A 12,488-nucleotide genomic window follows, 5' to 3' on the forward strand; every position below is an offset into this window, starting at 1 on the left:
GATCCCAGTGAGGCCCATCTCTGCTGTTGTGGGGGCCAGAGGGCAGTTCCCAAAGCTTAGTGAGCCTCCCAGGAGCATTTGGTTCATGAGCTGCATCTGGTTTTTAGTGTGTGGTTTAGCTGAGGGGTTTTTTTTTGGAAGTTGTTTCCTTGTGGAGAGGAAAGGAAAAGGAGGAGCAGCTAATCAGGAGGCCCCTGCAAACATTCAGGGTGATAATATACATATGAACAGAGACAAAATAATACCCCAAGAGCAGCCCCATAGCTATCACTGTTACTGACACAGTTCTGGTTTTATTTCTCCACTGTAACACTTGCAGCTTGCAATGGGTTTTATCTTGTAAAATGTGTACTTAAAAGGGCTTTCAGAGATGAGCTCTCCTGGCTCAGTCTTTACTGCTCTTTCTCCTGCCTTGAAATAAACACTGCAAGCAATCTGAAAGGTCATCTGGCTTTGCTGCTGCTTCTGTAAATGCCTTTGTAAAATGACATTTTTAAGAGCAGTTAAGTTCAGCTATAGCCTTTGGTAAACCACAGGAGAGCCAAACTCAGACCACAAAAGCTTGAGGGCAGCAGGGAGGGGAGCATCAGAGCCAGGGCTTCCCTCTGGGCTGGTGGGGAGAGCAGGGCTGTATTGCTCCAGATCTGTGGCCTCTTTGGTGTGCAGATCTCCTTCCCTGCTCTGCCATGGCTGTCAGTACAGTCACAGGTAATCCAGAGGAATTCCATGCAGCCAGCTGGCCTTTTGTCTACCACAACAGAGCTGCAGTGGGGAACAGGCTAAATTGCTAAATTTACTGGGGCAAGAGGAGAGCTGGTGACTGCTGAGCCAGAGGAGATTGTCCCACACTCCCTGCTCTGGCCTTGCTGCAGAGTTTGGGTACCTGTGCTCCCACACAGAGCCATGAAGCTCATGAAACAGCACGTGAAGCTCTGCCCAAACAGCCGCCTTTCCAGAAGCAGCTCCCAGTACTGACCTCCTGAAGATTACAGGGGAAGCAAGGCAGTTTGGAATGTGGAGATTAGAGAGTGAGTGTGGTCAGTAGGATTGCCTGGTGAGGGACACCTGCAGCCAGCTGCAGCCTTGTCATTGTCAGCGTCCCAGCTGACTGATGTGGCCACAATGAGCAGCCTAATTGGAAGAGACAGACTATAGAGCAGAACCAAGCAAGCTCAGTTACTACGGCAATGCAAACCCCATCCCAGACCCACACATCCTAACAGCCTGTTATCCACTCCAGCTCTGGATGCCTGCAGCTGTCAATCTGAAGAAGCCAGTTTCACTCAGTTAAAGGTACAGTTGCTTCCCATCTTTTAAAAATCAAAATAAGGATTTTTTTTTTCTCCTTGGCACAGTGTGCAGCCCAGCAAATGTTAATTTAACTCAAGAAATCACAGATTATTTGTTTTTCTCCCCCTGAGGAAGAGAAATTTTTTAAAAATACGTGATTAGCTGTCTATTCAGATTCATCCCATATCCTGCTTAAATCTTACAGGTCTTTTAGTAGGAAAACCAAAAGGCACAAAATCTGTATTTCAAAGCTTTATTGGAATGTATATGCTCCTTCTTTCCAGCTCAGGAGACAGCAGGCGTGAATTCCATTTCTAATCTGTGTTAGGCCACCTGCAAAGAGGGGAAGGGAGCCTGTGAGTTGCTCCAGCAAAATGCAATTCTTCTTGTCAGCTGAATTATAAACCCGTTCCCTGTGCTGTCTACAGAATGCCAATTCCAATGGAGCCACTCTCTGAGAGTGCTGCTGTGCTGCCAGGCTGTTCCTCATAATCAATATGAAATTTCTGACGATATCAGTATTTCTTTCTGATGCCTGAAGGATGCAGACCTTGCCCGCCCTGCTTTCTGTGCAGTGAAGGGGTCAAATGGAGCAAGGCACTATTATTTAAGCAGCACACAGCAGTCTGCGGGTTTCTAAGGGAATAGGAACTGTTGCCCCACTGTGACAGGAGTGGGGTTCTGCCCGACGGGGGATAGGACAGGCAGGTACCCGATCGGGCAGGGACGTGCACCTGGCACAGTGTCCACGGTGCTGTCAGGAGGGGTCATCGAGACCAGCTCCCAAACGAGGTGCACGAGGCAGCACCTAAGGATTGCACGGCTCACAAAATACTGGGAAAAGCGCAAGAACCTGTTTGATTGTGCTAGTTAAATGTAAGGCTTTCAAAGCTGATGGCTGTTTTCTTTAGACTCCCTTAGACCTGGCCCACGGTTGCCTGGCCCAGGGGCACTTCCAGAGCTGAAGAGACAGCCCGTGGCAGGGCTGGGGGGGGCTCGGCGAGCCTGGCCTCGAGCCATGGGGCCAAGGGCCCGTGGCCAGTGGGTGCCACCCCGGTGGGTGCTGGACAGCAGCGGACCCCCGGCCCGCGGGGACCCCCAGCTCGGGGCTGGCTGCCAGAGGCAAAGAAGGGAGAGCCCGGGGGCCGCTGCCAAAGCCCCGAGCGCGGGGGGACGCGGGGCTGTGACAGGCGGGGGGGACCCGCTGCGCCCCCCGCCCCGGGGGCTGGGGAGGGGAGCGCGCCCGGGGCTCACCTTGGCCTGGAAGTGGATGCCGTGCTGGAAGGCCTCCTCGTTGTGCAGCGGGACGCGGGAGTCGCAGCCATCGTCCACCAGGTTGTACCGGTTCTTCACCGGCATGGCGGCGGGCGGGCGGCCGCCTCAGCCGCGGCCGCGCCGGGCATCGCGGCCGGCAGCGCCCGCCCCGCCGAGCCCGGGCGCCGTGCGGGGCTGCGGGCACCCGAGCCCGGCCGCGTTTTGAATGAGCGTCCGCGGGAGCGAGCGGGGCCCCGGCCCCGCCGCGGCGCCATTGGCCCGAAGTTCCCTCATGTGATGCGGGGGCGGCGGGGAGCCGCCCGGCCCTGCCCGCGCCCTGCCCGGCCGCCCCGCCCCGGCCCCGCCGCGGGGCTCCGCGAGGCACCGGCTGCGGAGGGCAGGTAACGAGAGGATGGTGCCAGGCTCTTCCCGGTGGTGTCCCCCTCTCAGCCTTCTCTATTCCAGACTAACCAGGCCCGGCTCCCGCAGCCTCCCCTCCTCAGAGCGATGCTCCAGACCCCTCTCCGTCGCTCCGGTCGGTGCGGGGCACCCTGAGCGCTGCCCGGGCACTCTGGAGGGAGCAGAGCCCTGCGAATCGGGAAGGGAGGTCTGGCCTCACAAGGGTTTGAACACACCTGAGGCACCTGGTTGAAGTTTGGTCATGGAGGGTTTGTCTCCACACGTCCAGATGTCCTGGCCAGGCAGTGCCCTTTGAACCAGAGAAGCAATGCCATGTCAGACCCTCGGAGGGCACAGAATGCCAAACCCATGCTGTAAGTGTACATTTTCCATGTTTGAAACTCTAAACAGGCAGATACACATTGATCTGGGATCACAGCAGCTCCTGTGTGAGTGGTCACCTAAACCCATTATGTGTGTCCAGTGTTAATGTGACTTACAGCCCTGTTAGTAATTAGCACGTGCCCTCTCTCCGAAGCCTGACGCACAGTCATGTCCATGTCTGCTGCGTGACTCAATACACTCTGAGGATTTGTGGCACCCTGTGTGCTCAGGGTGTTCTTTCCTTCCAGCTTTTGTCTCGGTGGCAAGGCACTACCAGGCACAGGTGAGCCCTCACAGGTGCCACTCTGGGACACTGACATGCCTGAGTGTGACATTCCTCTCAGTGGGCACCAGCATGGGGAAGGGATGTGCACAGCTGTGATGGCAGGACCCAAGTGTTTTCTTCTGGGTGTTATTACAGCCACACTCCATTTACAGAAATGATCAGAAATGTGAACTGTGTAGAATCCAAAGGGTGGAGGGTTGCATGGGCTCCAGTGGATCTCATCTGGGTTTCCCCAGATTAATTTTTGAGTGATCAGTTGTAACTTTTTGTCATATAAATAACTCCCCAGCCGGTGGTTTGAACGTTGTTGGACATCGCCTTTTATGTGGCTTTCACATTAGCAAGAGAGAAAATTCTGGCCACAGGCAGACAAGGCACAAGTCCCTGTCTCCATCTCAGGAGAGTAATCACCCTGAGCTTCTTGGCATTTCTGAGTACTTGTAAGTCAGTGGGAGATGGGCAAGAGCCAAAAATCCAGAAACTTATAATTAGGAGAGGGAGAAAAAGCTCCAAGAATTAATATTGGTTCACAGACTGTGACCCTACATGTTCAAGTATTTTGTGGTATTAGCAACTCCTCCTGGCACTGGTGCTGGTGAAAGTTCTGTGGTCAGCCTTCTGTCTTTGCTAAGGTTTTGTTTCCAGACAGGCTTTTTTTCTTCCAAGTTAAAATGTTGCATTATATTGCCATTTAAATATTCACATGTTTATGCTAATCCCTCTTTTATGTAGCATAACTCAATATGGGTTTTGTCTCAGGTATGTTAATACATCAGTTGGTTTCTGTCCAAGATGCTCCTCTAGATACACATCTCGCCTGCAGATGCATGGGTTTAGTTTTTTGTTGGTGATTTTTTGGTGTGGTCTTTGTGCTGATGTTTAGTGCATACTTAGAACGTTTCATGGCGCTTTTCTTGTCTTGCATATCTCTTGATTAAAAAATATCTGTTGACCTGAATGAATAACCTAGATTTTGTGTGAAAATGCCCTTGGACTGATTGAGCAAGATTCAGGTCTTTGGTTCTCCTAAGCCCAAGGAGGAGGAGATGCCACCCAGTCAGCCTATGCTCATGCTGCCTTTGATGCTAACGCCAGCAAAGCTCAACTCATAAGGGGAAAAACCTAACACAGCCACTACTGGTGAGTCTCTGCATTGATTCTGCAATACTCATTTCAGCTGAGGCGTGCATGAACCTGCCATCGTGCTGAGCTGCTCAGAGTTTCTCCTCATTACCCTCCCATTGCCACAAGAGCATTCCTATAGACGTGGGAGCATATGGACTTCGCTCGGGATAGTTATATTTTAAAATCCGATAGAAAGTACAGGATGAAATAACAAGAATGGTCTTTTAGTTCCCATCCTGGGGCTCTCCAGTATCCCGCAGATTACAAAATCCTTTGGGTAGGAGGAAAGAAACATCTCATGGGAATCCTGAGAAAAAGAAGGCAACTGTGATTTAAAAAAGCTTGAAGTGCCAGTCTCTGTTAGATCACAATTGAATGGAGGTGTTTAATATTCCCTGTTCATGAACTTCTGTGAACTTTTCATAGGTCTGAACTCTCCCAAGGTTAATGGTTTGGATCTGTGTTTGAGAATTGAGCTTGAAGGTTGCTAGACTTAAAAAGCTGTTAACTTTTTAATTTGTTTGTTGGTCAAAGAAAATTCTTTGACTCCATTGGAAGTAAGAAATCTGTATGCCTTTTCTTCTGGACAATAAAACTGGCAAGTATGTGGAATGAAACAGTTACACAGGACATCGTCACGGATTTAGTATAAACAAACCCTGAGTAGCATTACCCCTTCTTGACCGAGCAGTTGGCCAAACCCCATGGTGGGTGTTTGCATCACATGGAGGTACTGAGGAGTTATTCCTTTGATGTGCAAAGCACTCACAGAAAGTCCCATTTCTCTGAACACAGTAGGAGTGAAGCACCAAGACAGCTTCTTGGCTCAGAGCTGCAAGTGTTTTTGCAGGGAACAGGTTTGGATCAGCTTTCTTTCTCAGGCACCAGCTACCAAGATTTCTCTCCTCCTCTTTCTCTCACATGGGTGCACACTTCTGCCTGCACTGCCATTTACTCTGCATGTAAATCCCTCTTCTTCGTTTTTTGAAGAGACCTCAACTGTGGTCCTGCAGGGTGTTCTTTATCAGTTGCTCAGGTGATTTACAGGGAAGGGAGCTGTTGTTCCTGTCAGGTCATGTCATATTTTTCCAAACTCACCTTCACAACTCAGATAAAGTTGCTGCAGATCCACTGTACGCTTTCAGCTTTCCAAAGGAGACCTGATCTTGATGCCAAGGAATTTTCCTCCCTTCTTCTAACCATTTTAAGCGCTTATTTCTGCACGGCAGCGCTGCGAAGATTTTAAATGATAAATAAGATGTGACATAGCAAGAACAACCAGACAGACATCCAGTAATGGCAGACAAAACCTCTGTTACAGGAAAGCACTTCCATATCATCCTTGTGAGAGCTGAGAGATCTGTGCATGCTTTACCATCCTAGGAGATCTGGGTTTGTCATGCAACTTCATCAACATTATTAATACTTACTTGTGCTGGTGTAATTTTTAGAGTAAAGTCTCTGGTGTACTAACCCGCCAGCAGACTTCCTAGAAATGCTGCTGTGGGATGAAATGTGAAGGCAAGAATAGATAAATTAGCTACTGTTGACTGAAATTGTGTGTTGTTACCCTCTGCATTGGGGATTTGAGGAAGACCAAGAAAACTCGCTAACAAAATCTTTACTTGAGTCTCTGAAGCCGCCACGTGACGTGAGCTCAGCAGTGACATGTGGAACTCGTGGTTTCAGCCCCCTCAGCTAGCGTCGTCCGTGCCCTCTGCGAGCAGAGGGGCTGCTTGGTGAGATGATTATACCAGATTTGTGTTGCTCAAGAACAAACAGAAGCTTCATGTCTCGGCGGTTCGGCACAGGCAATCTGCCCGTCAGGACTGCAGCCTCTTTCATGCATGGCCAGCTCCAAAGGGCTGTGCAGCAGGACTGGGGAATGAGAAATGTCATCTACAATTATGCATATTTTCATCATCTTCTGTCATGCAAATCCCCCCCCCCCAAATATGCGGCAAATGTTTTGTTTGCATATGTAGGTCAACCACAAATCTTCCGTGGTCTAACATAAACATGGGCAGCAGGGGTGATGTATATGGATTTAAACCCAGGCTGAAGCATAACTCCACCACAGACATTTTCCAGGAGGAGTTGGTTTATAGATTTATTTTCTTCTGATTTTTCATTTTGCTTTCTTATTGATTTGTGAGAAAGTACAACTGACAGAAGTTGCATTGTTGCAAAAAGAGCTACTAACTTCAGACACAGATGGATAGTTCTTCGTGAGTAACTTTTTTTTTAATAATAGCTTGAGGAATGTGTTCTTTTTCAGAACAGTACACTAAAGTATTTCTGCAAATTTGCCTCTGGCAGGGGGCCAGTTTTATATAATATTTTAGAAAGATGGTTTGTTCTTTTTGTAAATTACATGTTACTTGGTTTTTCTTGTCTTGGCTATCTTTGAAAAAGAAAAAAGTAGAAAAGAGTGCAGTTACTGTCCTTATGATGCTAGGGAAAAGCTAGACATTTTGATCCCAACTCAGAAACACAAAAGCTTACTAGAAGAATGCAAATTTAATATTAAAGAAAAATGTTACTTAACCTCATAAGCTTGATGTGTTCACATGCCCAACTCATGAATTCCATGTACCACGGGTTGGCAGCACAGTTCACCCTCAGTATGAGCTGCTGGGATCAGCAGTGTCATGATGGGAAACTCACACTTACTGCATCTGTAAAACTGCTTTGTGCCCAGATTCCAGCTTGGACCTGGCAGTTACCTGTGCACACAAACATCAGGTTAGCCATGTCATGGTATAATGACCCAGTAAGTGACAATTTAGGGTAAATGAGGGTGAAGTTGTTATTGAGAGATGAGTAAAATACTGTACAATCAGGCAGTATCCTTCCCCATTCCTATAAAATTAGACCTCTGTTGTATTTGACATCCTGAATTTAATGAGAGTACAGGACATTACAGTTCTCCTGGATGGAATGCACATTCTTGTTCACTTATTATCATGAGACAGTACCAGTTTGTTCTTATCAACAACTCCCTCTGAGCAAGGGTCTCAGGAAACAAGCTTAACAGCACACCATAACTTTAATCTTCCCCTCTCCTCACAGGGGACAGATGATCTGAAGTTTTCTATTTCTCTCCAGCTGCTAGATCCAGCTTGCAGTATCCAGCGGGATACACTCTCCTGCATTACCTTGTACCTCATTACCATCCAACCTATACTTTACTCTCCACCCTGCAGTACCTGAATGCCACGTACAGCCTGACCCCACGCTGCACACTGCAGCCCATCTCTATTTATCTCAACAGGAAATGAAGGTTTTCTCCACACAGTCCAGGGCAAAGCAGGTATCTGATTTATTACAGCTTCTCGGGCAGAGAAACAACTAGTCCGTTATTAGCCTGTAAGAAATGTGGATATATCATAACTAGATATAAAAATATTTCCCCTTTGCAATCATTTTGTTTGGTATTTCCCATGCTCCAAAGCCTCTTAATGCCTTGGCCCATCTTAACTCTTTCTCTGGCTTTCCTTCAGCACTGTTGACGTTGGTGAGGATAAATCTGTGTGTTAAAAAATGTTCATCTGGGAGCCTGGTAGTAAAATGGGAGACAGTCAGAGTCAGGTCACCATTTTAAATCACGCTCCAACATCTTTGAATTGCTTTTCTTACAACTGAACTTTTTGTGCCTATGTTAAACATAAGCAAAACATTCCTTTTTCTTCATAATTTGTTCCTACCCATGGAAGAGGTTTGGAACTGGATGGTCTTTAATGTCCTTCCCAACCCAAACCACTTTGTGATTCTGTGATCTGGTGGTGGTTGGTGAGGCCAAGGATGTGCTTTGAGTGATGAACACAGAAAAGACACCACCCAGACAGCTAATCCTGCCAACATTACTGGTCCCTCTGAGCTCCTGCTGGCACATGGAAACGCTCCCAAGTTTTTAATTAAAAACTGTCAGAGCTACAAAAAAAAAAATAAATAATGCACATCATTTAATAGCAACCTGGGAGGAACCAAGAGCGAGCTACATCGCCTGAGCCTTCCTGGTCACTTCACATTGTAACTCTAGTTAATTAATTAATTAGTTTCTTTGTTGCCTGCAAGGGTAAATGGCAGAAGACAGATCAGGCACTGAAAAAATATGGGTGTAAAAAACTTTTAACATGTTCTCAATTTCATTGCCCCATAGCTATATAGTGAGTGTTGCAGGTGAAGCTCTAGTTTGCTGTTGAAATAAGACAGTGTCTTGGTAATTAAATTTTCTTCTTTATAAACTACAGCTGACTTCTGGAAAAGGGTCCACACGTGCGGAACCACCATTACTGACTGGCGTGTTGTGTCTGTAAAGCACCCGGGTGTGCGTGAGGTGAGAATGCGAGATTAATCCAGCTATTCTTAAAACCTGATTTAGCAGATAAAAGATACATTGATATCTCCTGGCCTAGGGAGTTCCACAGTCAGGAGTGTGGTCTTGATAAGACCTTTTTATTTTAACTCGCGGCCAACTGAAGTCCCAGCTTTTGCAGCATTTATTTAAATTTTACCCTCATTTAAATGGTTCTTTGCTGCCTTGATATAGGGCAAGACTCTAGTGACCGCTCCTTCACACAGAATCCTGACCATTCCTGCCTTTTTCCCCCCAAAGTCTCGGAATTCCCTGCATCCAGGCTGGATTTCCCAGGGCGCAGCGCCACCGCCTGCCCACTGCCCTGCGCTGCCTTAACTCCCCAAATCTGCTTTTGCTCCCTTTTGAGACGTTCTCAATTTCATTGCAACTATATCGTGAGGGATTCCTATGTCATAGAATCACAGAATCCTGGAATGGTGGGAAGGGACTTAAAATAGACGATATAGTTCCAACCCCTGCCGTGGGCACGGACAACCTTCCAGCTTGCTCAGGTTGATCACGGAGCTGCTGTTAAGGTTATTAATTTCATTATTAACAGTGTAAAAGCTGTTTCCGTACTTTCTTGCAGTGCGTTTGAGTCGGGCAGTGTAAGAGTGTTTAAAATCCGGAGATGAGGGGCTGTAGCAGCACTGATTGAGCTGAACCCGAATAGAGCGTGGGAACACCCTTTGTGAGGAGGCAGCGCTTTGTAAGGGTGGCGGGACCCCCGCCTCACGTGACAATCGCTCCACCACACGGTAAGGAGCGGATTCTGTGTCTGAGCCCCCCGGGACGGGGTTTCGGTGGTGAACAACACGGTGGCCACAGGAGGCCGCACCCACAGCCTCCTCTGAGGCGGAGCCGCCGGTGAGGGGGGAGCTCGCCCGCTTCCCAACATGGCGGCCCCGCCCCCCGCGCCTTCGAAATGGCCTCCCCGGGAGCGGCGGGCGGCCCTGCCCCTTTCCAAAAATGGCGGAGCGGCGTCAGCGCGTCACGGCGGCGGGGGGGCGGGGCGAGCGGGTCACGGGCCGCGCCCGCTGCCATGGCAACGGGCGGGGAGCGGGGGCGGGATGGAGCCGGCCGGGATGGAGCCGGCGGGGATGGGCATGGAACCAGCGGGGATGGAGCCGGAGCCGGCGGGGATGGGGACAGCGGGCATGGGGGTGGAACGGGCGGGATGGGGACGGCGGGGATGGGAGCCGGCTGGGACGGAGCCAGCCCGGGAGGCGGAGGAGCCCCCCGGGGTCCCCCGCCTGCCCGCCGAGCCCCGGCAGGCCGGGCCGCCCGGCGCGGCGGCCCGGGGGAAGGGGCGCTGCCCGGCGCGAGCGGGCGGGAGCGGGCGGGGCCGGCGCGGGCGGCACGGGGCAGGGCCCGGGCGGGCGGGCGGCGCGGGGCAGGGCCCGGCGGGCCCCGGGCCGGCGCGGCGGGACGAGGGCAGCCGGCGGCCCGGGGTCACACGTGGACAGTTCAAGGCCAAGACCTCGCTGAGGCGCTGAAGATCAGCCTGCGGCAGCTCGCTGGAAGGAGGTGAGCTCCCCGCGGCGGGACCGGCCCTCGGGGGGCTCCCCCTCCTGCCCCTGCTCCGGCCCGGCCCGGCGGCGCTGCTGGGGAGACTCCCCTGCCTCCCCTCGGGGTCTGCCCCGGCAAAGCCTTCCTCCCTCCTCCTCCTCCTCGCCTGCCTCCCTGAGCAGCGCTGAGCTGCTGAACCGGGGGGGCGTCCTGGCTGGGCCACCCCGACCCTGGCGTGATTTCTCACCGCATGTCACGCCCGGAGCAGGTTCGATTCATGGTCGCGACCTGCCATCGCCGGGTACGCGGGGCAGCGCAGGGGGCTGTCAGATATTGCGCTGACGGAAAGGGCAAGAAAGAAACCTGCTTCTAATGTGGAAGTGTTTGGCGTGTTGTGTGTGTTCGCATTTCTCCCTGCCACCCTCCCCTGGGGGTTTGGGTACGTGGAATCCCGCTCGTGGCAGCGGCAGGAGCTCTGAGCCGGCAGATCCGCTGCCTGATCCCGCGGCAAAGCCGCTGCCATCATCTCAAAGGCGTGTCAGAGAGCGTGGTGTATGAATGAAACAGTGCTAAGCCACCGAATAAGGCACACATAACAGGCTTTAGCCTGCTAATTTACTTTATGTAGAGGAGCTATGGCTATTTTTTAATCCTGCTGCTTGAGTCATGTGTTTTCTCTGTGCTGTGTGAGCAGTGTCTGCCTGTGCTGAACTGGAGTCATAGCAATAGGTATGGCACAAAACAGGTGCTTTGGAACTCCTTGTTTAACTCCTCAAGAGATTTTTTAGATATATCTTACTATAGGTGGTAAACTGTTCTCAAACTCTAAAGATTTTCTTTCACCGATAGCTTTACAAACGGCTTTTTAGGAGCTGAGATGGCTTCTAGGAACTTTGTGAGGAAGTTGTGTAAGAAAAAGGGTATTTGTAATCCATTTGGAAGGGGGAAGTTGGAGGGGAAGGGCAGGATAAAACCTGAGGATGATCTGTTTCTCGCGTGCAGAGCTCGCATGGAGCTGTGTGATCTCTGACCTGCACCTGCTCCACAAAGCTGCATTTGGGATCCACGAGATAATGACACTTCTGTGCATCTGGTGCATTTTAAACAAGGTTTATACAGACTTGGAGCAGACAGTATGTTCTGTGTCCTTCCTAACCTAAGAGTTAGATGCTACACATGTATTTTCTGGAGAATTCAGTGGCAGTAAATGTTACTGAGTTTATTCATAATGTCCTACATACCTAATTCCGCAAAGACACGTATGCTCCGTGCCAGGGAGTGTAATGCTTTCTTCTTCTTTGACTTGTTAAAACTTTGTTTCAAGATTTTTGTTATTTAAATCCAGTGGGAGAATTTCAAAACCTCATTGCAGGAGCGCCCCAGTTCTCAACTTCTGCTTGTACAGCAAAATAGTAACAAACACACCAGAGCCTTGAAATTAAAACCTGTTACATTTACCTCTCTTAGCCCCCAGTGCACCTGTGGAGTGTCTGTCAGCAGCCTTGCCCTGTGTCCTATGCAGGAACATACAGAGCAGGGGGACTTGACACTTAATTTCTTTGTTTTTATGGTTAAGTTTTATGTTCAGGGGGCCCAGAGCTGTTCCAGTGAGTGTTTCTGGATCACTGGTATCAGTTAGCCCTGCAGACTGTGCTGGGAATGAGCCACACTTAGTGGTAATTTGGTCTTTATAGCTTCCAGAGACTTCAATGTTTTGCATATGTCTTGCACTTGGCCTTCTGTCCTACTAATTGACTTGTTTCACAGGCTCTTGTTCCTCTCATGAATCTCTGCATTGCAATAATCAGCTTTTTCCTTCCTGCTCTGCATCCCCCAACAGCAATCGCTGCTGCCTTTGCTTCATCTTTCTGTTTTCTGTCT

General features: G+C 50.0%; 2 protein-coding genes across 2 annotated transcripts in view; one reads left to right on the forward strand and one right to left on the reverse strand.

The window, feature by feature from the left end:
* Positions 1-2,674, reverse strand: part of LOC115307562 (carboxyl-terminal PDZ ligand of neuronal nitric oxide synthase protein-like) — a 28,981-nt gene extending 26,307 nt beyond the window's left edge. The window contains exon 1 of the mRNA XM_029960562.1: positions 2,545-2,674. Coding sequence (XP_029816422.1) covers positions 2,545-2,649 — 105 coding nt within the window. The 5' untranslated portion in view covers positions 2,650-2,674. The remainder of the gene's footprint in view (positions 1-2,544) is intronic.
* A 7,320-nt stretch (positions 2,675-9,994) lies between these two features.
* TTLL11 (tubulin tyrosine ligase like 11) overlaps positions 9,995-12,488 on the forward strand; it is a 38,182-nt gene continuing 35,688 nt past the window's right edge. The window contains 3 exon segments of the mRNA XM_029960563.1: positions 9,995-10,580; positions 10,583-10,609; positions 10,612-10,625. Coding sequence (XP_029816423.1) covers positions 9,995-10,580; positions 10,583-10,609; positions 10,612-10,625 — 627 coding nt within the window.

Source organism: Manacus vitellinus, unplaced genomic scaffold, assembly GCF_001715985.3.
Source record: "Manacus vitellinus isolate BGI_N305 unplaced genomic scaffold, ASM171598v3 scaffold_27_pilon, whole genome shotgun sequence".
NCBI classification, from domain to species: Eukaryota; Metazoa; Chordata; class Aves; order Passeriformes; family Pipridae; genus Manacus; species Manacus vitellinus.